The sequence below is a fragment of the Perna viridis genome, chromosome 6 (assembly GCF_037379345.1).
Source record: "Perna viridis isolate PV_CMFRI_1.1 ecotype Kerala chromosome 6, ASM3737934v1, whole genome shotgun sequence".
NCBI lineage: Eukaryota > Metazoa > Mollusca > Bivalvia > Mytilida > Mytilidae > Perna > Perna viridis.
The window spans coordinates 45,186,217-45,212,964 of record NC_142450.1 but is presented as its reverse complement, the minus strand read 5'-3'; the positions used below and the strand labels follow the sequence as shown (position 1 = coordinate 45,212,964).

The 26,748-nt window shown below is 31.9% G+C and overlaps 1 protein-coding gene across 1 annotated transcript; it reads left to right on the top strand.

Moving 5' to 3' along the window:
* Positions 1 to 278: 278 nt before the first annotated feature.
* Positions 279 to 26,733, top strand: LOC148615226 (single-minded homolog 1-like). The gene is made up of 10 exons (XM_088589941.1): positions 279 to 509; positions 5,425 to 5,606; positions 16,589 to 16,665; positions 21,155 to 21,244; positions 21,462 to 21,570; positions 22,063 to 22,148; positions 22,423 to 22,622; positions 22,888 to 22,994; positions 24,523 to 24,670; positions 25,018 to 26,733. The coding sequence occupies exons 2-10, from the start codon at positions 5,432 to 5,434 to the stop codon at positions 26,165 to 26,167; spliced, it is 2,142 nt and encodes a 713-aa protein (XP_088446067.1). The 5' UTR covers positions 279 to 509; positions 5,425 to 5,431; the 3' UTR covers positions 26,168 to 26,733.
* Positions 26,734 to 26,748: the final 15 nt, after the last annotated feature.

The window sequence follows — 26,748 nt, the reverse complement described above, 5'->3', positions numbered from 1 at the left end:
TAAAACAATACCAACAAAACGAACGACACACCTTTTGAAAGTTGTCATAGAAGGAAAATATCCATCTACACTAAAGTCCGCTTTATTTTGGACAATAAGTATCAGTTCCTAAGTTTCGGAACATTCTGTAATTCCTCATTCTACGATCTAATTCCGTGTGTGACTCCAAGTGAAAGTTGAAACATTTAAATACATGCGGCGCGTGCTTAATCAAAGAAACTACGAATTCGACTTTTTGACACGAATTGGCTGAGAGCTGTAAAGAGGGGTTTTGGTGGAATAAAGCACGTCAGAAGGAGAGTGTATATATCATCCGGACTGATATTTGATACTTATATGAGAACGTGCCTAAGACAGTGATTTTTCGTACGCTCAAATCTTAGTTATCCAATTGTTGTATTCATAGGGGATCTTTATCAGTACAACTCCAGAGCACAGACAAACCGAACCATAACCGTCAATTGGGATAAGTCACGAACGCACCGACGGGAAAACAATGCTGTTTAGAGGTAGGCTTTAATTGATACTGGAAAATAAATTTTACCTTATTAATGAGCTAACATGCTGTCTAATAATGATAATTAATATTCATTTTATCAGCCTAATACAATTGCATGCCTTAAGGTTCTTGATAAATTTTGATAACATTTTGGAACATGAAGGCCTGAGTGTCCAAAAGATCTGACCTCATTAATTTTGTAGATAAATGCGTCATATGTTTGTCTTTTATTGTCAGTTACAATTAAACTTTAAATGTGTGTTCTAATCTTCTATACTGGATGATACATCCTTGAATAAATAAGCTACAAATTTTACAAAAAGGTTTTTACAATTTTATTAAAAAGATGTTATGCCATTTTTTTTTCATTCAAATTAAGGTTGTAAAATCTCAAAGTACTGAAGTGAACTTTCACGTCAAGTATTTCCATTTGAACAAGCTGAGTGAAGATTTCATAGATGAATTGCCTCGTTGAATTCTTACTTGAATTCGAATTTTATTTCCATGTTTTGGAAATATTATACTTAGACTGCAATTGTGATGTCAATTCAAATTTTCTTGTAGTTTTAGCTAAATATATAGACATGCAGAAAGTTTTCAATAAATTTTCTGTAACAATTTAAACTTTAAAAATGAAATTGCTCTGTACATAAGTTTTTGTCACACCTGTGAGCCATTCAAACACAGGTGTGACTTTGACAGAATCAAAACATACCCATATAAATTTTAATCAGTTTTAATTTTAATCTCATAGAAATCTGATGCGCTATTTTGATATCTTGTGGTTCTTTACCATAAACTTGTATTTTCAATACATTTTTGAAGAAAATTTTAAATAACATAAATTCTCTAACCTTCTCAGTTCAAATTTCTTTGCGAGAGTTCGCAAAACATTATTTGAGTAAATAAAGATTTAACATATAATTGTAACCAAACCACAGACGTATATATGTGAAGCCGGCATTACGCGCTTCAACACTTTTGTACACAGTTCCATTACAGGAGAGAATAGAAAGAAAATAACAACCAATGTCTATCCTGCATCTTTATCTCGCCGCTTGAAAATTACGTTTTACTTTTATGGTCAAAATGCGCAAGAAGAGTGATGTATTATTTTTTTCTTGATTCAAATGCTTTTTAACTAGAAATGGAATGATTAAATGAATAAATTACGGAAAACAATCCTTTTGAATACAATTTTTATTATACTTATCTTTTAAGTTGAAATAATATTATACAACGAACACCATAGCATAATAAAATAGGCTTCAACATCGCAATTATTATGACTGTAAGTTTTTCTCGTCCTCTCTTTTCTTAATTTTTTTTTAATTATTAAAACTAAAATAAAAAAAGTACTTTTTTTAAATTTTGTTCTTTTTTAGTAGCCAATCACTTTATTCTTATAGTAAACTTTTACTTCCAAACTACTACCACGGTGGTTCAATTTAACGCAAGGAAATGTATATAATATCAAATCAGTGTGTGAAATTGTCATTCTTAATATCAATGTGCAGATAAATCTGTATCAAATAAACTATTAAAGAGTAATTTATGCTTATTTTCTAGACAAATTGAATATTTAAAAAAAAATTAATCACCCATAACATCTAAGCTCATTTTTCTGATTGCCTCTTATCCTCACAGTTTTTGTTCTTTGTTGCCGTATAAACTTGGACATTAGAACTTTGATATGCATTATATAGACGCGACAGTCTTTTGAAACTGATTTAAAAAAAAATATTTAAAAATATTGTTTCACCAAGAGAACTGCCTTGAAAAATACCATGACGTAATAACCGTGCCGAATCCTATCATTTCTTAATTTATTTTTTTATAAAATCGAATAAAAACTCTTAAGTGATAAACAGAGGGGATTGAAGGGAAAAAAATGACATGAAATTAGAATCACAGCAGTTTACTATTATCCCAATCTTTAATGCTCTTTAAAAAGCACATCCCTTGCAATTTCTTTGAATTTGGCAACATCTACCGAATATGTGCTCAGTTCGGGTTACATAAATATATGACTTTTTTGTTACAGGGCTTAAACATCATTCGCGCGAATTCTGAATTTCTTTTTATAGAACCGTGTAAAAACCGTGTACTTTTCACGTGGTAGTACTTCATGTTTTTTAGATAGAATTCTATATCTTGCATTTGTCACAATACCTCTAACAGTAACCAAACGTATTGGACTCAAATTTTCTGACTAAATTTTAACAAGTTTTTTCGGAAAAGACATAAATTATTCATTTATTAACTAATCCCCATACGTATAATTTACGGAAGTATTACATCTCATTAGTTGAATAAATTATTATCTGTCATATATGATGATGATTACTTTCATGCATCACAAGTCGGTTTACTAAATAAAATAAGTTTGAACAGCTCTTTACAGAACTTGAACTGTCAAAATTTTGGGGATTTTTATTTAGTTAAGTTTCATTTTTTAAATTCTATCTATGTCAAGATTCTTAAAATGGAACTAAATTTAAGAGCGTCCTTTTGGTTGGTTTGTCTTTGAAAAAAAAATTCCAGCGCGTCCGCGATCGCCCACCGCTTCCCAACTTTTTGTTAATTTTCGTACATAGTCTCCTTTAGAAGTCTGAGTTCTAAGTACGTGTTCTACCGAATTAAATCCGTTTAATACTGCCACTTAAGACCGATTGAAGTGTGTTATTAAACCCCTCGACTATGATCTTCCGGACACAAGACCTGCCTCTTGAGTAGCCATCATTATTATCAGCAGACTCGCCAGTATTGTTCCGGTAGTTATATAACACCCGACTCAATAACGGGTAGATAGGGATGATCCGAGTTGACAATAAACTAATCTTTTTATGGTGTGAAATTCTAAACTTTTGATATTTTCAAGATAATTTGATTTAAGCTACTTCAAAGGAAGTATGAATAAAAGCGAGAATGATGTCTTAATACGACTGTGTTTACCTATCTGGTTATCGGTAACGTAAACAATATTTTAATAGGTTCTCAATAGAAAGTGTGACCGCTGCTTAAATTGAATAAATCCGGACATTTCAAGGGCTATTTTAATACATGAATTAGAGGGCATGACTTCCAATATACAAATAAAATAATATCGTATTAACATATAAATTTGTAATTATATGATATGTTAGTTTCCGTTAAAAATTATAATATTAATATGGTTGTAGTATTTAGAAAGCATGAATAAATCGCCTTGACAAGTCAATAGGTTTTAACTGAAATAGGAGAAATTATACGTGTGATTGTATATTCGTAGAAATACCAGTATGAGAAAGACACACAGTAGGATGTGTGTTTGTAACATTTGGATTAAATAAATAAACACTCAATACATTTTGTATGGAAGGAAATACCAGTTCAATAACAGTATCTGTTTTGTACCAGTGCATTCATTTAATTTTTCAGCTGGCTTTCAAAGTTATACGGCTTGACGTGTATTTTTCCTTTCTTTATTTATTACAAATTCCCATAAATTTGGTGAGAAATTTCAATCAGTTATGAATATTTTCAAAAGGTGATATGTATCAATTGAATAAAACATTCAAACCGGGCCAGCCTGCCTACCCAATTTATAAAAACACGGTTTTATTTCAACTGACAAATGCGTACATCTTTTAATCGTAGCTTTGCAATTCATTCCCTTTCATAGAGTGTCAGTTTTACGGCAGAATAAAATACGGTAATTTTCGCTCGATTTGTCCTTTTGGTCCTGCGCACCAGGCTTCGAATACATAATGAAGAGGAGAGAAAATTTGAATTAATGAAACAACTTTATCTAAATTTCACGCAGTCGACTCACAGGTGAAAAAAGGAATAGGGCTGACATTTGTTCAAAGCCTAGGTGTAAATACTTAGACTTTTAATTTTTTTAAAATGAAATTTTGTTGCAACCTAAGTGCGTTATTATAAATAGCATGCAATTACATGAACTTAATAGCGTACACACGAAAAACAGTTCTTATACGTAGATGAAGTTTATATACAGACCGTAAAACCATGATCTAATAGGAGGGCATAAGGAAAAATATGGGGCGGTGTAGAAAATTTTGAAATATTTCATAATGTAATGTAGATAGTCAAAACTGAGTTAAGTAATCTAAAAGAGTCGCACTATTTTGTTTAACCATATATACCCCCTTTTTTACTGACTAAGTTGTGAACAGACCTTATCGAGTATTCTATGCATTTTCAGTATGTGCATTAAGCACATCGGAAAACGATAAAAACTCAGTGAAATCTGATCAAAAATCAAATAAAGTTTGTATAAGAGGGCCACAAATATAATATTTGTTATGTTTTAATCCTCCCTTTATGTTTGAACAAAATTCTTTAATAGTGCATGAATTTACCATCCCAGTAAAGTAGACAAAATGTTGGTTTAGATGAGACTTCCGTTCCCAACTGGAAAGGAAAAAAAGTTAAAAATTCAGTGCCCTTTCAGGATATTTGCATCTCGGGACATGTTTTACAAGATTAACTAGTAAAAGGCAAGTTATTTGCTGAGACATTCTAAATCCATTTACCTTCAAATATTCAAGTTTAAAAAACGATGTTGTTTACTAAGAGAAGTGGTCGCATTTTTAAGCAAACAACGTAAGAAATATGTTGAAATTTACATTTTCGTCATTCGACCTTCAAGTCAAGATTATAAGACAATATCACTTAAAATAGGAAACACGAAAATACTCATTTTATCATACAAAGAAGTGAAAGGACACAACTGTAAATGTCGAAATTAGAAATCAGTGAATATATTCAAACATTGGCTGTATCTGGCATTTGATAATTATTTATGGGATTTATTGGACATATATACATGTATATATTATCATTGAAGTACATTCAACCCTTAAAGACAAAGATAACAATATAAGCTGATAAATGTGTTGGAATTATCACTTACATTTCAGTGGAGTAATGAAAGATAAATCCAAGACGGCGGCCCGATCAAGAAGAGAAAAAGAAAATGCAGAGTTCTATGAACTTGCAAAACTACTACCTCTACCTTCGGCTATTACCAGCCAGTTGGACAAAGCCTCCATAATCCGACTATGTACAAGCTATCTAAAGATGCGGAGTGTATTCCCAGACGGTGAGTGATGTTTTCTTTCTAGAAACCTGATATTGTACCATGATTCGCCATCTTACGGACTTTATAGTTCTGTAAACTATTTATGGTTATGATATAAGAATGTAATTCCTTCTATCATTATCATTGTGACTTCTGTAAGATCCAACAAAAAGTGACACGAACTAACAATGTATATCTGTTTATTGTATTCTAATTGCACGGTTTGGCTATCTTTGCTCTACTTAACTTAATAGGTACACTCCCGTATCAATGCGGGTATAAATATGATAGTTTTGCTACATGACGATTTAATTAATACATATTAGTCTTGAAAAAAAATGTTTGCAAAATGAGTTGAGAATATTTTTAACGCAATATTATTTTCAAAAAATTCTTTTGAAAGGTCTTTCATTCTAACAGAGGCATTTTCTGGTCTAATTTATGGCGTATCGAAAGCTCGTTGTTAAATTAAAATGTTCATGTATGTTAAATCATTGACAGCGGACCTTCTTATATCTATTTTATGAAAACACATTATTGACAAATAATGATCTAAAATGTTGACTTGAAATAAAATGGAAACTGTATGTAAAATACATTTTAACAAAAAGGACTGAATTTTTAATAAAATCGCTGGATATTTTTTACTTCTTATTTTAATCTTGAACTTTCTAAGCAGTTGGTCTTAATGCTGTTGATGAAAGGTCACTCCTTGGAGCATGTGTATAGCATACCAAAATTTGCAATATTCATATCTATTTTTAAAAGTAGTAGTCTTTGTAAAAATCAGACAAGAAGTGATTTATGCATTTTTAAATACCCACCAAAACACTTTCTTTTCTAATTCAGAAAAAAAGTTTATGACCATATATAACCAGACTTAGTCATTCATTTTTTACACATTTGAGATAAAATATACATAGATTATGTATAGAATTGACACTTTGCAAAAGTTATTTTTGATTTGATTGACTAAAGTGGGAGATTAATATATTTTTTTAAAGAAAATGCAGTTCTGTATTCAGAAAACACTATGGTTTTGTAAAAATGTAGCTTATGAAGACCAGAAAAGCATCGTTTGTTATGTAAGTAATTTTCTGAAATTCTCAATTTCCAGTGTCTGAATTTACATGGACTGGTAATTAAAACAATACCAGAAGCGTGATTCACCTTTTTGTCAAATATTTACTGTATATATGTCACCATAGTCTAATAATTGGCACATTTTAACCGTTCTAGTGGGTTTTTTAAATAAAACAAACACACAGCTCATTTACCTACATCAGAAATTTAACTGTAAGAATTTATTTGAAAAAACATTGTTGATTCGCCATTAAATATTCCTTGTATTTGTCCATCATCATTCTGTACACTTTGTTTAATTTCATGAAATCAAAGTTCTGAAATAGATTCCTATTTTAATGACATTCGACCATTATTTTTCTTCCAAAAGCTAATATTTACTAACAGAATAGGGCTTCCAAACTAAAAATACAATTGTCAATAAAGTGTAAGGCAAAGAAACGATGTGTAAATATGGTAGGTAAACACAGAAAAAGTACGGGACGGAAACACAGCATATAATTTCACATTGGTAAACAGAAATCAACATTGGCATCACACCTATATGAAAATCAAGTTCAAGAACAGCTTATGCATCGATAAGGGGAGGAATGTAGCGTGGGTCAGTGACAGATGGGACCGAAAGGTCGTTGGTCCGAAGTCGGTCATCAGTAGATAAGTGACATATACATGTATACCCACATAACCTTGTGTTTAATACAGAGATAAGTTTACGACTCTGTACCTAGTCGATTTGTTGAACAACAAATCAAAGAATTTGTTTCCTTCTTCCTTTCTTCACTCGCATGTGTTTTGTATTACAATTTAGTTGTAAGAAAATGAGCGAAATCACATAAGTAGATTTATATGCTTCCAAACAATGATAAACCGAGATAGCTAATCTGAAATCATGAGTAGTGCCATTCATTCGTTCATATGTTTGTTTAGATTGGGGATTTCAGTAGGATGGCATTTTAGCTCACCTTGTCCAAAGGGCTATGTGAACTATTGCCATCACTTGGTGTCCGTCGTCACTCGTGAACAATATTTCAAAATTATTCTTCTCTAAAACAACTGTGTCAATTTGAACCAAATTTAGTATGAATGTTCCATAGGGTATTCTGCATAGAAAATAAAATTCTCCCCAGAAACTACTGGACAGAATTAAATAAAAATTGATATGACTAGTCCTTGGGTATGAGTATTTAGAATGTTTTATCCATAATAAACATGGACACTTTTGCAAAAATAAAATGTTGCTTATCGAACCAGGTGTGCTTCTAGTTTTATGAAGTTATTGGCAGTTTTTCCTTTAGTTCTTGAATTAATTTTGATGTCACTTTCATGATATTTCGCATGATAATATTCTATATTTCACATTTTAAAGCTACATCCTGCCCTCAACATATCTAAACCTACATCGATCAATAAATATAACTTCGAAAACGGTCAGAAAAATATGATTATAACAAAATGACTAAAATCGAATTTGTTTTGACCGTACATGTTAATAAGATATATTGCTGATATATTAATTTGTGTACAAAGCCGGAGTAACGTATGATTATAAGTTTTCTTATTTATACATTGATTCCCAATGTTTCAGTAACCACTTCATTGAAAGAAAATAGTGAGAAATGAACACGGCACGTGGATTCATGAAGCATCATAAAAGTTTAATGGAATGTTTCCCTTGTATTCTACTGGGAGAATTTTGCGCTTCATCTCCGTATATCTGAAGTTGTGCAACCATCCAATAAAATACACGTCTAATAATGTAAATCACGTTTAGTTCTGATTGAACAGCATATCTAGACAGAAAATGGGGAAATGCTATTTTTAGTATTACCTCGATCAGCATAATTTTTCGGTAAACACATTTTTTTCTGTCTACCCCTCCGCAAAACAGCCCGTCCCAGGTACTAACCGCAACTCCTATAAAACCATTAAATGGAATTTGCTGAAACTTGATCACATGATGCCATATTGTACACATCATATCCTACTTTATTATGCCATCACTTGGAGTCTGTCGTCGTCGTCGTGGACATATTTCCGAAAATCATCTCCTCTTAAACTAATAGATCGACAGGACGTAAACTTAGCACGATTGTTCCATAGAGAATTGTGCACAATATGTTGGGATTAATGATCCATGAAAAAACATGGATACCGTTACTGAAAATAGAACATAGGGGTCTGAAGGCATTTTTCTTCAAATAACTCCAAAACCTTTGCCTTTAGCAAAATTCTGTCAGGGTAATATTGTTCAGCATCAAGAGACTGACCAATGCCGAAATTTTCCCAGCTTTTAGTGGAGTCCGAGTTGCTCATTTATATTTGTTACTTTGTATGTGTCAACTGATGTAGGAGTTATGGCCTCTGAAACAGATTTTTTGGCATTTTCCGCATGTACAACTTTGAAAAATCATCTCCTCATAAACTATTTAACAGAATTCAGTGAATGTGTGCATATTTCTTCCTTAGGGTATTGTGTATTAAAAGCATTTCCTGCATATGACAATGCAGTTAATTTTAACTGAGCCTGTCTCATTCCTCAAGTTTTTCAAATAAGCAAATTGTAACCAGGTGAGCTATTCAGACTTTTTGAGCTTCTAGTTATTTTTTAATTTCCATCTTAAAGACTTTTGAGATAACCTATATGGTTTCTAGGGAGAGGGCGGTGTATTCATCTAGTGACCTTTGTCCATAGTTTGTCTGTTTGTTCGATGGTTTCTGCTAAAGTAATCATTTCTGTTTAATATTTTACTACATTATTGTGTCAATTCTGTTCATGATTCATCAGTGCATAATTGTATTGGTAACTTCTTATTTAAGATGAACGGGTTTGTGTAGTTTTTGGACACTTTTAGGTATACATGTGGTACAGGTTTCGACATTATTTAATACAGGTTTTGGCTTTGTTGTATTCTTGTCTTATCACAGGTTGTGGGCTTGTTGTACTCTTGTCTTGTCTCATAGTTTTGTGCTTATTAGCCTTTGGTATAAAACGTAGCTCAGATGAGATTATTTGTACTAACTGCTTGCATTGTGTTTGTACCAGTATACTACATCTTAGCTTCATTGTTAACGTGACGTATAAAATAGGATTGCTCCAAGATCTTGTTTGTTTTCTATTTAAATCGAACTGCAGATTTACATAATGATCTTGGCTCAGATTTCGTCTGTAATCGTCTTCTAACAAGATTTCAAATACTACCATTACTTCCATATTGTTTTGCTGTATTTTATGCCATTGTTGATGCGATCGGATAAGTAGTAGATAAATCGTTTTAGTGTGTCCCGTTTAGATTCCTGGTTCTACAGAATATTTTCCATGGACGGTGATAAATAATGCTTCGTGTAATTGTTCTAGTTGTTATTTATTTAGAGGAAACTTGTACATGAATACTTGTGTGCGAATAAAGTGAAGTCAATTTCTAATCAGCGTTCTGCAGTAAAATTCAGAAAAGAAATATTTCAGAAAAGTTTGATATGTTCCAATATTTTTTATTTATCAAAATTCCTATATATTTTTACCTTCAATATATATTCCTTGCAAAGAACGAGAGCACATAAAAACAAAGCAAGAAACAACAGAACCACTTTTCCCTGAAATGTGATATGACTTGGCGGTCACCGGTTTACAAACGTCATCTGTAATGTAGAATTTAACCAAAACTTGTTACCCAGATACTGAAAATCTTGCTTGAAATCTTGAATAAACTTTACACTTGCAATATTGTACAAAAAATCAATCCGGTTTTATCGTTGGCTGAAATATTTGACATCCATATTAATGGCTTCGATTAAAAGTGCGCTCATGGTTGTTGCATTACTTCCCATAATCATTCACGAGCAATATCCGGCTTTTATTTAAGGGAGATCTTTTGTGAGAAGGTATGTTATGTCTATGACATTAACACCTGGTGTAAACAAATGCATAAAGCTACCAGTTGCTTTATAGAACATAGTCTGAAATTTTCACGTTTTAAGAAACAATCTTTGAACAATTTGAACTTCCCTAAGCATTGAATAACGTAATTTTCAACATGTGGGTTCATTTTGAACAGGTCGTTCTTCTTAATAGAAGGTTATAATAGGAGAGGATTATCGTATTATAGACTTGTCTCTAGTATTTACATTTCAAACCTTTAAAGTAATAAAACACTTGTGAATGACCACCTATGAGACACCTGCGAAGATCTTTATGAAAACGGAGGCATGCATTAGGGAAATTATTCAGTTTTTATCGTAAAAATTGACAGCAATCCCATATTGACCCTTCTATAGATATCTCTTGAATGAGTCTTAATTAAATTATGTACAGAATCCAAACATAGAAAGAAAAAGATTGTTCGACTCATGTTTGACACTAGTTAATATATCAAAACATTATCCCAAAAATAAGATTATTTCAATATCCCATAGTGAACAGTGATTTTTAGGACCTTGTAATCAAAGGTTATCATATAACTGTAATAAGACTATAGAAAACATTCAATATATTTTGTTTGTAAATGGTAAATTGACATATACTAATCCAAGCAGCGGGGATCAGACTCTTGAGGAGCAATCCGATGGTTAACGATTGCTATGTAGGGGCATACGCCAATGTAATCCGCGTTAAGATATCTGGAGTGCCCTTTCATTACATAAGAGTATTCAGCATTGATTGTAAGTCGGTGGCAATCAGAAATAACCGAGAACAAGTATTACCTGCAATAATTTTAACTAGTGTAAATGTATAATGTATTCGCACTTAAAAAAAACTATCAATTAGTTTTATCTTTAATTCCACATATATGTAATTTTAGATGTATTTCCCGTCATACTGAACCTCCATTTATATCTTCTGGTCACATGAGTTCAACGTTCAACTTCACACAACTAAAAAATATTTTAAGCATCGACTGCCTTTTTTTTTAATTCTTATTTAATAATCCTCTCTCTCTCTCTCTCTCTCTCTCTCTCTCTCTCTCTCTCTCTCTCTCTCTCTCTCTCTCTCTTCATTTTTTAGTGTTGTTTTTCCTGGTTTGTTGGTTTCTTTTTAATTTGTTTTGTTTTGCTTTTTGTTTGTTTGTTTTGGTGTTTCGGTTTATTCTCTTGCCAATTTATAATTAGAGATAAAACAGGATAGTAAAGAAGCCTTGTTATACACTTAGTGTAGGAAAAAAAACTATTAACAGAAGTAAGACGCGTGTTAAAGAAATACCTATATAGATAATTATGAAGACTTGTCAAGGTTATTTTTCTATTCTTTCAGTTGATAATTATATTTTCATAGCTCGAGTTTCTTAAACAAGAAAACATTTACAGGTATTCAATAACATCGGACACCAAAGTATGAGAATTAAGGTGCGAATTCACAGGGACCGAACCCGGCGTGCGCTTTTTTTGCATGAAATCTTGATACAAATTCTACCCCTTCCCCTAAATAAATTCTTTTTACCACTCCCTAACCTGAAGTCCCGGATCCGCTCCTGGTATATCACAAAGCTGTCAATGTATATGTATGAAACAACATCCATTTTGTTACATATGATATACTCGTATAAAATAAGACGGTAAGGTTAATGTTGGTTTATATAAAGCTGTTCAGATTCATATTGATATTTAAAATGTTAAAGAAGCCTTGTTCATTACAATTTCTGTCGTGCTTTACAAATAATCGGAGATACAAGTGTTATTCTATGTATCCGTTAGCTTCCCTTAACAACTGAGTGAGAGAAAAGGACTTTCGTTTGGCGACTTTTGTTTTCATTAATTAAGTCGCTTTCCATGACGTTAAAAGTTCAACTTGATGAGTTCACTCAACACCTTTGATCTCAGAAGAAATGTGTTGAAATCACCACATATGTTTATATCAATAAATAAACAGAACTTTACACCATGAACGTGACCAAACCAAAAACTACTTCATCTAAGCTACTGTCTGTATCAAATGCTGTTTCTGCACCTGGCTAGAGACAATTAATCACATGTAGCGAAAATTCAGTTATATTAAGAAAAAAAGGGTTTCCAATAAGATCATTGCTCTTTAGAACTTTTTTTTATTGTAATCGCATTGTGTTCTTTTGATAACTATACAAATCAGTTTAAAACACGTTTGTCTGTTCCAGATGCTTTGATGAAATAAAAAAAAATATTCGCACTAAAAAAAAATGCTTTGTCTCATCAAGTATAGGGAAACTAAGAAATATAAATCTAATTGTGAATAAAATCTACGATTCGATCTTTTAAAAGCATACACAAATTACTTGACGATTATTTGTATAAGATATTTATTGATATGTCTTCGAATTATTCCTATATTTATTGATATGCCTTTGAATGATTCCTATATTTATTGATATGCCTTTGAATAATTCCTATGCTTTTTATTGCTTATTTGTATCAGTATTTCCCACGTCAGTTCACACATTTTAAAGTTAGATTCAATTCCATATTTAATATAATTATTTTTTTTCATTTTTGCACAGAATGCATAGTACATAAATATGACTTTTATGTACCGTTTATACCCCAATAAATTATTTAGTATTTTGCTTACAATAAGCGGATGTCATGACCGTATAATTCATTACAGTTCTTAGCCTTTTAACTTTCCTATTAAGTAGATAAGAACTTCTCTTTTTATGTCAGATTTAATAATAAGCAACATCGTAATCTTATTAGAAGGTCTCTAGCTGTCCTCACAATATCACAAGATATATTTTTATGAACTTCTTACTACATGTTATCAAATAATTAGACGTTTTATTGATAAATGTTTCCGTGTAAACATAAACTACTGATTACGGAAGAAGTAAGGTTGCGAAAAATACAATTAATTATCGAGATACAAAACGATGTGGGAATCAAGAAACATTGAATTTTTGCGGGAAAAATTGAAAGAAATGTAGTTTTAAAGTAATAGTACTACATAAATTTTTGGTTACTATTGTTGATCATGTTTTTTTTTTTTTTTTTGGTTGGTTTCTTCTGTTATCATATGTTTTGTCTTAATACAATATCGAAATAATCATACAATGTTTTGAGTATTCATAGAAAGTTGTGTTGTTCCAGTTTAATGGAAAACCAGTTCATGCATTTGGAAAAAAATCTTCTAATTATCATTTCTAAGTATTTGTTGATATACTAAAGGGATTTTTTATCGTTGCTTATGTTTGGCTATATACATTTATTTGGTCGTCTTAAACTGGTAAAATATGCAGACATGTGACAATGTATATTTATGAAATCAGATGATTACGTAACATGATAATAGAGAGTTAGAGGACTACATAACAGATTATCTTAAATTATCTCCCTTATTTACATTTATCGAAATCTACATTGAAAGCAGACAAATCGTATCCCTGATAATGGAAATTGACAATATGCAGTGAGATACACACTTCAATGGAGACCATAGTTTTCTTTATCATGACAAATTGGTCAATTGAGACTAGTGATTAGATAAAAGGCTGTAAATTACAATTCTTAGGTATTTGCCAAGTTTCTCAAGGTGTCAGAAATTTCTTACTTTCACACCTGTGGCACATTATAAAGTAACAATCTCTGTTTTTGGTATTACCAATCACCGAGGCACAAACCATCTATAGGTTCCTGCTGGTTTTACATTGTTTATACAGGTTTTGTGGTGAAGAGACCTTGCTGGGTCTGTAGTAATGGAATTTATATATTCCTGATAAGGATATATTAGATATTAAGAAAGTTTCATTGGTTTATTTATCAAGAATAAATGCGATTAACAGAAACGGTTCACAGGTGTTCTACATCTAGTGCTGTTTAAATATGTAGTTATAAAAACCTTTACTTAACATAATTTGTTGTCCAAGTTGTAAAAAGTTCATGATGCATTCTGTTTGTATATAAATGAATACAATGGTGGAGTTCGAGTTGCTCATTAACTTTTGTTGCTTTGTACGTATTGTGTTGGTTATTTTATGTTCTGTGTTGGTGTGTCTGTTTTCCATGTATGGTCTTTTCCCTGGATTACATTCATTTGATTTCCTCTAGAATCTTGGTTATTATTTAATTAAGAATACATCCTGCTTAACTACTAGTATATTCCTTTTTCAAGTCGTAAAATTAAGGCCATCTCTTTCAGAATCTTTATGTATCTTCTCCAGTAACAGGTTACCGAATGGTGTATGTTAGCTTTATTTTATAAGTAAAAAGATGTAATGTCAAAGCAGTGTAGTAGATATACACCAGCAGTGCCAAAGGCTGTCTGGCTTGGTTAGAGTACGGAGGAACGGAATTCTAACCTCTTCTGGCTTGGTTTGAGTACGGAGGTACGGAATTATAATACCTTACGTTCTCTGAGTCTCGGCTGGAGTACATAGCCATTTGCTTGCGGTATTTTTAACATTTTTTATTTGCCAATTTATAACAGACATGTCAAAGGCCTCTCTTGTTCTGATCATGTTTCTACATGAAAATTAAACGTGAAAAGTTTGAGAAATATAGTTTTAAAAATGATATTATGAGTAAATGTTTCATAAACAATGTATGTACTTTTTTTTAAATTAACCGTTCAGTTCTCGACTGAACAATACCTAAGATATTTTTCAACATTACCTACTCTTTTTTATAGTCGAGTATATCAGGGAAAGTGTAATAGCACCATTTTATATCGTCAAAGTTGCATCCTTTTATTATTTTTGCGAAGCTGTCAAGTCCGCTTCAGCAATGGAACAAGTTTTAATTCTTACATTGTTTTAATCACATTATCATCAAGTTTAAGATATTTTAAAAAGCTTTTTTTATTTTTGTCCCTGAAATATAGTCCCTGGTTTGATCTGATTTTTAAATAGCATTGTGCCAGTTACAGTTTTTACTGACATTTCACCCTTTAATATCCAGAAAAAAATTTATAACCTGGCCCCAAGAAGAACAACTTGAACATCAAATGTACATTTCAAATACACTTTTAAACGTTGCCTTTTTTAAATAAAATTGACTTTTTTATTGAACCTAGTAGGAACAGGAAAGAATCCGTCGGAAACATTATTAACTGCATAAGCTTGGAGCAGAATATTCACTCTATTGGGTTGTGGACAATTACATGCTTTCATTTCTACATTAGTCGTGATAACATTATAGGTTGCTAATTGATTTGAATCTCATTAGCGAGATTTAACGAGATCTGGTGGTATTTCCTATTGAGGTTTTGTCTCATAACATTCTGTTTAGAATAGAAAAACTATAATTAAATGGGATTTAATTGAATGAAGCAAGTGTCATTTGAAGAAGTATTTCTGTACGGGCTCGTGCCAGTATCTTTTTTATTTCTTATTTTGTTAATGCCTTCATGGTTTGTACCCCACAGATTTGTTTGTTATTATATCATTCGTTGAACATTGAGTTTTTTTTGGATATAATGATTTTTTTTCCCCATAGAGACAGCTTCTTTAAGAAAACCCTGGAACTTGTAGTCCAGTGGTTATTGTTTTTTTTTATGTTCATTATTATTCGTTTTATGTTTTTTTCTCTATAGATTATGTCATATTTCATCTTTTCGTAATAGCGTCATTTATTGTGGGCCTTTTATGGCTTACTTTATGGTTTGGGTTTTCCCCATTATTGATGGTCGCGTGGTGACCTGTATAAGTTTTATAGTTCCTTGCTTGAAATTTGGTGGATGACTATCTCATTAGCAATATACCAAATCTCCTATCTTACATCATTCACTATCAAACTGTTAAGCTTGTATTCGGAAACACAGATCGGCGTGTCTTTCGATTTTAGTATTTATGAACTTTAAATATCATAAGTACAATTTTTATTCATGACAACTTCTGCAATTATGAAACATATGTGGTCCTTTTTCAAAATAACATTCGCTTCTCCTGATTGTATTTGATATTCAGGCGAAACATATAATTTGAAGTGGTTGGTTTTTTTTTCAAATAAACTTTATTCTTTTGTAGGTCTTGGAGAGGCCTGGGGTCATAAATCACCACCAAGATCACCGTTAGAGAAGGAACTTGGATCTCATCTGTTACAGGTAAAACTGTTTCGCTTTTTGTTTGTTTGTTTGTTTGTTTTTTTATGATCTTTACTTCTGCTTACACATTTCCTCTGTTGTAAATGAATAGCCGACAGACCGAATATTATATCTAAGTCCTGTGAACCAATATGCAACATTTTTTTTAAATTACGAAAAATAAAACATTAGAAAGTTTAACATATACAGACAGACAGACAGGCATTTACAAACATATATTGTTACTCAGCAAAAAACAGAATTATTAAAGATTCCAGCTGAAGCATCAATGTAATTGTAGTTACTTTATAAAACAGCAAAGCCTAGTAAGTAAGCAGTATCGGGGCATTAAAAGAAACAGTTCTAAGTATTTCCCTCGTCAGAACATTAAAAATGTTGCAGATCATTATTTCTCATTAAAAATAAAAGCTTTTCATATGAATTTAAAAAAAAAAGATAAAATCAACCAATGTCCATAGCTACAATTTTAAAAAAATACACTATAAGATCCTAGTAAAAAATCATTACATTAAAAAGTGGTTAAACTTGAATAGATTTATCTTAACAAAACGAAAAATGACTATATTCCCTTTCTATCAAGCGGTGTGAACTTTTCAATTACAAGATCATTTCGACTTTTCAGTATCACAGAGTTTGGCAACAGTACCTAAAATATTATGTTGCTTAACAACTTTAACTCATTTGTTGTCCCATGATCTTGATATATTCCCACTCCACTACACATTAAAGATAGTCTTGTGTCATACTTTACACGGTGATATAAATGTAATGTTGCTGGGTGTCCTGTCGATTTAGTTCTTTAACTGCTTTACTTGAAGCATTTTTCCGCTTCATAGACTACTTGCTATTTTTTTCAGACTTCCTGTAAATTTAACGCCATTCTAAAAAAGCACGGTTTTAACGTCCTACTAACAAACACGGTTCTCGACAAGTTGGGTTTCCCATGTAAGAGTGCTCTAAAATGAGATAGGCTGTCAATAACGCAAGCTCCGGACTGTCTCGTACATGTACGTGCATAAATGTAGTATATTAAGTCTTGAATAATTGAAGTCATTCTCTGGGACAAAAACATAGACATAAAATAAAATACAGGTCTATAATGAATTGCACGGAGATTTGTAAAAGATTGTTACAATCCCATATTTCATATTTGTGATGTCATTTTGAAATGTTCCTCTAAATTGAGTAAAAGGATAAGCCGATTCATATTTTGTTTTTGTTTTTTTTTTATATTTTGTTTTTGGTTTGTTAGTCTGTTTTTTTCCTTCTTGGTCAATCTGGAGACAAGTAGTAAAAATGAATCTTTCTATTTTTTATCTGCCATGATTAATTCCTGAACTAGTTCTGATTATTTTGTCCATATGTTAAAACCCTGTCGAAAGACATATCCACTAAAAAGATAGAAGCATTTATTATCTCTACAGAGCAGGACACTTCCGCTCGTGCCGAAGCATAAACAATCGTCTCGATAATCCGGGCAATTGTAAAACAATTTTGTCTTGTGTTTAATTTGTTGATTGCCTCTCCAGTATTGATAATTATGTCTGAAATGGAAAATTCATAATCTGTTTCGCTGTTTTTGACGAGATAATTTGTTGTTTAACATTTGACCTAAGCTATGATCTCAGCATCCGCTAATTGGATATTCTAGTGACAAGGCGAAGATCATGCCATACTTTCTACTTCACATTAGATAGGAAAAAATTATTTAAATGAATCTTAAAAGAAATTGTATTCGTTACGTTCGTGTAGTATTAAATAAGTCACGTAGTATCTTAACTTTAGATATTTTTAAATAATGTAAAAATGACAAAATGCATACATTTGTTATGAGCAATCACAGGTATATTGTCTAGTGACAATTCGTTTATTATTTTTTTAAATTATTTTTTTTTTAAATTAACTGTGATTTTATTAAGCTATATTATATTAAATTCAGAGGTTTAGAACGTGCTTTAATCAGAATTACAGGGTCATAGGTCATAGGTATGATGTTTTCACTGATTATGAAACTAGTTGTCTGAAATCCAAACAATAATACGTTCATACGTATAACAATTTTATTTGGTTATCTAGAACACATGGGATAGGACATAAATTAACTTAACTTATGAAGTTTTCTCCCATGAATTTTTTAACAATATTACAGAGCACATTACAAGAATATACAGTAATGACACGCAAAAAGACCAACTAATAGCAACTGAATTAATAAAATAACAAAACAAAAATTCTTTTATGACGTGCTTCTAAACCACAGTCATGGTAAAGTGATAAACCACAGTCATGGTAAAGTGATAAACACAGTCATGGTAAAGTGATAAACACAGTCATGGTAAAGTGATAAACACAGTCGATAAACACAGTCATGGTAAAGTGATAAACCACAGTCATGGTAAAGTGATAAACACAGTCATGGTAAAGTGATAAACACATCAGCAACGTTTCCTGTAACACATAGGCTGTGTCTTTTCAAAAACATGAAGCAACTAGTCCTATTAGAATCGAAATAAATCACAGAAACTCCATTTTGTCATTGTTTTACCACGGGCTAGCCATTTATGTCGTTATTTAACACTTTATTATCACTCGGGGTAAAACAATGCGGCGTAAATGTCCAGTCCGTGGTAAAACAATGAAAAAATGGAGTAAACAAGTACATATAGTTTGCATGTGGACCCGACGCCTCTATGCAAGTGTTTTAAACGACGAAGAAACGCAAATAATGTCAAGATAAAGTTATTTTAATAATATAAGGATGGCCACCGACTGGTCTGTGTTTAATTAAGTACACATTATATTTGTAAGTTTTACTTAACCTTTTATCTGAACGGGCATATTATTACATATGAATAACATAAGTACTTCTTAAAATTTTCCAAATTACATTAAGATATTTTTTTTTATATATTTCCATATTTATTATCAAAATGAAGACAGTTATTAACACACACACACTTTCAACACAAATATAAATTAGAGAAGTATCTGCATTTAGAAAATATCTTGACCAAGGAAGAGAGAGGTTAATATTATAGAACTTTAAATAAACAAATAAATAATGGAACTATATACTTGCTGAAATATCAAACCTAGTAGTTACGGGTTAGGGTTAACGTAGGGGCAACCAATCAGATGGATGATTACACAGTTTTTTTTGTATGGTTTTTGTTTTTATGTTTATTTGTTTGTTTGTTTGTTTTTGTTTTATTTTGATTTGTTTTGCTGTGTTTGTTTATTTTTGTTTGTTTTTTTATATACATTATACTATTTTTGCAGCGTTGTTTTAATTAAGATATATTTCAACCTGCTTTCTAAGTGTAAATAAATCATTCTTTCTCATTAGAAATTACACCTAAAAGCATGAATGGAAGGGTAATAGTTCCGTAACCCCCATATCTTAAAACAATTTTGTTTAGAATTTTTGATAGAAGAATGTCTTGACACTTTTATTAAAAACACATTGCCAATCATTATTCTATAACAAAAGACTTAACATATCAAAACAATTTTCATCCTCATTTCTCTGATGAAATATACAGCGTTTTTTATCGCGTATTTTGACAGAAATTACTCCTATACGTCAATTAACGCTGCTAGAAAACATGTAAAGAGCATCAAACAATTAACTCGCGATAGTCGGTTTAATTTGAGCCACAAAACGCCGGAATCGGCCCATTTTTAATTTCCTCTAAGCTTTTTATACCTCCAAATTGTAATCGGTTTTGGCGTCTTGTATTTCCTTATAATTTAAATGGTAATTAAGAAATCTACTTTCCATTTTCTTCTTATCCTTCTATTTGGAACGAGACTGATAAAAGTAAAAGAAAGTGATTTTACTTGTATCTAATTTCTTTTCTAATCAATATTCAGTCAAGCCTTTCAAATTGACAGCTTCAGCAAGAAGTCTCTTACATTGATTTTCAATTGACTAGGCTTAGGCTCACAAAACATCATTTATTTTTATCTTACTGGTCGGATAACAGTAAGAAATTTGCCAGTAATTTTGTTTTTATTTCATTAAGCGATATTAGGTATTGCCATTTCATGAAGAACAAAAGATATTTCCATGTTGCTGTTAACATTCTGTCTAACGACTGTGTTAGTTATTTGTTTATTAGATTTATCAAGAGAAACAAATAAAACTTATTTAGATCTCATTGATTGGTAATGATATTTACGAAATTTAATTTTACTTTTTATTTTTTTTTAAAACGTTATGTCCTTAACAAGTTTTATTAATGACCTACCGGATGTTTAATTACTATTAAGTAGTTCTTGTTATTTTTCTTAAATTTTCTTTGTTATGGTCAAGCTGTTTTTTCCTATAATATATACGAAAATATTTTTTTTCTGTTTTGGTGGTTCTTAAATTCAACTTTTCCAGGAGACAGAAAACTAGTCATAGTTTACTACAAACAAAACGTATTTTTTTGTTATGTTGAATCTATTTATGTATGAACTATGCTGTTAAATTCTATTTTTTCAGACATTAGATGGTTTTATATTTGTGATAGCACCTGATGGTAAAATTATGTACATATCTGAAACTGCATCCGTTCATCTGGGATTGTCTCAGGTAAGTCTGGAGAAAAAGTGCATAGAATTTTCAGAAACACCATTCACGTTCTTGTTTTCATTCATTTATCAATAATATGCGGATAGTGTAGTGTTTTAAGGGGGAAGGGGGTTATAAAGTTCAGTTAGTTATCTTGCATACATGTTTTGATTCGAATTTATTTTTACAATGAATCACATGAATCAAGGTATAGAGACTATACTTTTGATATTTGTAGGTAGAGTTGACTGGAAACAGTGTATATGAATACATACATCCTGCAGATCATGATGAAATGACAGCTGTATTGACACTGCCACCACCCTATAATGGTCATTTTGGGCATGGTAAATTGCATATATAACCGAGAGAAAACGGACAGACAGACCGTGGTTGATTTTTTAAAGCAAAATCGCATGAACTTTAAATTTGGACATTTTGTATTTTAACATTTTAAAAGATTTTCTCTTTATCTGTATTATCCGTTTCTCTTTCAGTCAATTTGATGTTAATTATAGAGTAATAGGATTATCATATAACAAAATGAGATTCCTTTTTTGTCAAGCTGACTACCAATATCAGAAAAGACGTTCAGGCTTTTACTCGACCAGTTTAAGTCATTTTACCAGTGCAGGTCTAATCGGACCCTCCCCCATTTTGTTTGAAATATTGTTAATTTCTTGTAAAAATGAGCAAATAAGTCTGGAATTAACTTTTTTCCGAACTTTCCTTAAAAAATCTCTAGATTTTTAACTCTTTAAGTTAAAAACAGCTTCTGCTGAGCATTTTGAGCTTCAATAATTTTCATCTATTTAAGTAGCAACCTTTGTTTTATTTAGATTTTGAAGTAGAACGTGCCTTCTTTATACGAATGAAATGTGTGCTAGCAAAACGGAATGCTGGGCTAACTTGTGGTGGTTACAAGGTATAAGTTATAACATTATCTGTACATATAACGAAACAACTAAACAGTTTTCATATAATACAACTCAATAAAACAAGTAATTTGTATTATACATGTATCTTTATTCTGTTCATAACATATTTCCAACTAAAACAGAATATTTCTCAAGTCTGCGAGAATGAAGTACAATCATGAATTTAAATAACAACACGTCAAAGTTAAAACAAGTACCTTGAATTGTATGCAGATTCTTGATATAATATATTATTTATAAAAGAGACTTTGATAATTGCAGGTAATTCACTGTAGCGGTTATCTGAAGGTGAAGCAGTTTAGTATGGACATGGCCCCATATGATAGCTGCTATCAGAACGTAGGGCTTGTAGCAGTTGGCCATTCCCTACCACCTAGTGCTATAACTGAAATCAAAATGTTTGGAAATATGTTTATGTTCCGTGCTAGTTTAGATCTCAAACTGATTTTCCTAGATGCAAGGTAATTAACTGATGCTGTATTCCTTAGCGGATTTTACTTATTTACAATAATTTTTCTTTTTATTATTTGTTGTTTGTATTTTCTTTGCATGGTGTTTGTGTTTCTAGATCATTAAGTTTATTTCCGTTCGCGGTTTCCCTTCGTCGATAACCATCCTTTCAGTCGACGCTGGCAAATCTACATAACTTACTTTGTGATCCCTTTAAACTATGACATGAGTTACTCGTCAAATATTGTATAATGTCTTGTATTTGTTGTATTTTAGGGTTGCAGCTTTGACAGGTTATGAGCCACAAGATCTCATCGAAAGAACACTATATCATTATATCCATGCATTTGACATCTTGAACATGCGTATTGCACACCACACATGTAAGTATATGGCAATATTTTTTTAAACTGATGTGGAAAACAAAAAAAAAGAACAACAATGTTTCGGGTGGTCTGAAAACCAAAGGACATGGTATGATTCCGTAATGAATATAAAATTTCCAACTATATCGTTGCACTGGGTGTTGGGCCATCACGTTCAAACATACGCCGATGACATCATATTTACGACTTCGTGCTGTGTGCCTTAGTATATTTCAGTCGTCTTTGGTGAGTCCTATTCAGAAGAGTGTGCGTCAATGCGAGATATGTTAATTTGATTCATAAATGATATTGTATAATCTGATATCATCTGTGTTTTTAGGTTTGATTTCTATGAAACATCTTGCTACAAATATTGGGTAGTTCACTAAGGTCAATGTACTCATATTTTTTTTTTAAATGTTTACAAATGAATCCCTAACAAGAAAATTTAATCGATTAAATTAAACTCTAGAACAAAATATAATTGTTACTTCATTTATATTCATGATCATGTTTCTTAGAAACACCGATACAGCAACAAATTTGCGCCAAATTACGGCACCACAGCGAATGAAAATACAAAGCGCAATTGGCAAGAAAGTTTCCATGTTAAACTTTATACCACAAACTGAGCCGTAATTTATTTCAAATTACCTGCGGAACACCTGTATAGTATTATTGCATTTTAGCCGGTGTTTATCCCGTGGTGATACAACAACGAAGTAACCGTCCGTTAATGACATAACACCGATTATTGGCGAAAGTCCCGGATTGCAACAAATAATGGAGATTGATTTTACTCTTACAAACCATTTAGCTCCAAATTGGCATGTTATTTTCCGCAAGTTAAATGGTCATGACATTAGTAATCAAATTAGACGGTCTCAAAGTGTTTTAATGATTGGACCGCCCAATATTTTACATTTATGTGACAAGGGAAGTGTTGATGTGGTCAATTTTACCTAATTTAAATGCACTTTCTATTTATATTTATATACAAACCATTCTTAAGTTTGTCAATATGCCACATTTTGTTAATTGAGGAAATAGAAAACAGAAGGACTGTCAGGCGACGTCAAAGACAAGTAACTATTCAGTATAAGTCCAAAGTGCACCCCTGTAAAATAGATAAAAAAAAACAAGTAAAACACTTAAACCAACTTTCACTGGTATTAAATGTTGGCGAAGTACAGTAATGCATTATTGAAGATATGAGAAAGCCCACATACCAGACGTCCCCACATTATCACTTGGCAAGCACGATTACTCTCCCTTCTTAAAACCAATTTTATCTCCTCTAAATTGTTAATAAAAGTATATTTACATGTTATATACTTCTTTGAGAAAAGCGACTTTTAATCAATCAAGCAATTGACAAAGAAGTGCGCGTGTAAACACAACCACCACCTAATCCGAACTCTGGGCGGGCGGGCCATGATTATAACTTACCCAAATAAATTGAGAAGGGTATACACTGTATACCACTGATGTCAACCTAGAGTTAAAACATTTTTCTCATAGTAATTTAAATATTTTTATCATGTAGTATTGCTGAAAGGCCAAGTGACAACAAAGTATTATAGATTTCTGTCGAAGAATGGTGGTTGGGTGTGGATACAGAGTTATGCTACTATAGTACACAATAGCCGTTCTTCTAGACCTCATTGTATCGTTAGTGTTAATTATGTTCTAAGGTAAGGTGTTGTAGAACGGTTTATTGAAAGTTTTGCTTAAAATATCAAACCTGAAAAAACGTACACCGCATTTATTTTGCTTAAGGATTACCTATAAGAAATTTTAATCAGATCAGGACTTACAACCTCCTACAACTGTATCAGTAGTGAATACGAAAAACACAATAAGATAACATTGTTATGAAATGCTAGAATAATAGCATTTATTTTCCTGATATTTAAAAAAAAACTGTCAGTAGAGAATTATATCCTTTTCAAATATGAAAAATATCACAACATCATTCAATGATGTCATAGTACACTTTCTACGGATGAATTAAAGCTAGTTCTGTTCTTTATTGTTATAGTGAAGTGGAAGCAAAATCGCTACAAATTCAGATAGAACAAACAATGAATAAGGACGTCATGACCTTAGACGCTTTACAAGGTAGACAAAGCAAGGTCAGAACTCCTAAGTCAAGGTCAAGAAGGTCTTCACCTTATCCTCATATTGCCGAGAATCCAGAATATACCGGGATTGCACATGGCGACAGAATCGAGTACGCCCAAGATATACATTCTCAGGAATACACAAACCCTATTCAATTACAGGGTTGTGAAAACTTCGACAAGTATGCCGGCATCTATGGACCCCAGTTTAATATGAATTATATATCAGATATGATTCCGTACCAGAACTTTCAAAGACTTCAAGAGGAAAAGATGCAATATAAATTAAGTGAACAGAATAAACTACATCATTATGGATATCAAAATGGTTACCACCTCAGTATTAATGACGTCAATAGTCCGCGACTATCTCATTTTGGTGATACCACAAATACTCCCTCAACATCTCCTCATTTTGACTATCGGAATTTAAACCCATGTTCTAGAAGTAGTAGCAGAGAAACAAATTATGGAGCTGCTCAAGGGTATAATTGTCCATATAGCAATAGATCTGAGTCATCTGTTTCGGACGTGGATGTTGTGAATGAGGAAACCGAAAAAAGAAATACGACCAGTAAATTTGATACTTTGTATGATTCGTCACGAGTGAAGGAAGAAAACTTTGGTTCACCTAAAAAATCAGTAGATGTACATGCAAGAACATCTCCGCAGAGGGAAACAGGTCAACAATCGGTAATCATGAGGAGATCAGATTATTGTTCAGAGTCTGATAAAACTGATATCAGACACCCCTCGACCGATACAAATCAAAACAATCAGGAAGCATCTAAGTGCTCTGGAACAGCAAACAGCTGTTATCTAAGTGACAATAGTACTTGCAATAAATTTGCAGAAATTCGTGCCATAAATGACAAATCTTTAAACACTCAAGAAATCTATTCCCAGTGTATACGGGCTGCATGTGCTTATGATTCGTATGGTTCTAGTTTTGACCAATCAGCACCTGCAGGCAGTCCGCGGCAGTACCCAATGGTACCCCAAGCTGGTTACACAAGTGTTATAGTAGATGCTCAACAATATAACTTGACGAATGGTTTTGTACATTAAAACGCGACGGTATATAGAAAACAATGTGATCTACTAAAACCTTGCAATACTTATTACCCAGTATTATGATTTTATACAATTGATGTTATTTATTCAAGACAACAGTGTCTGAACTGTAAGATCTAAAGTTACATAGTGTGTGAACCAAGTTTGTAAGATACCTCAGTACAATTCTAATAAAGCCCTCGGCTTCTATTATTAAATTACATTTGTAGGCTTAATTTTTGACAATCATTTTAGTGCTCAAAGATGGGGAAAGGGACTTTAATAGTAAACAAGTGTTACTAGCCCATCTTTGTATCCATGTCATGTAATTTGGCTGGGTAGTAATTATTTTTTATTATCTCTTAAAAAAATAACCCAAACATTTTATTTATCAAATTGGTCAAATGGTTTTCTAAATTTGAACAAAAAAGATGCGAGTTGAGTGTCATATATACCTCCTAATATATCAGAACAATCCTTAAACGGCGATACATAAATGGACATTATCAACAGCATATAACCAGAAAAGAAATGTGTCTGTTGTTGACTACTTTGTTACCTAATAAATTATTTATGTTCTTGTGCTATCGTGCGTT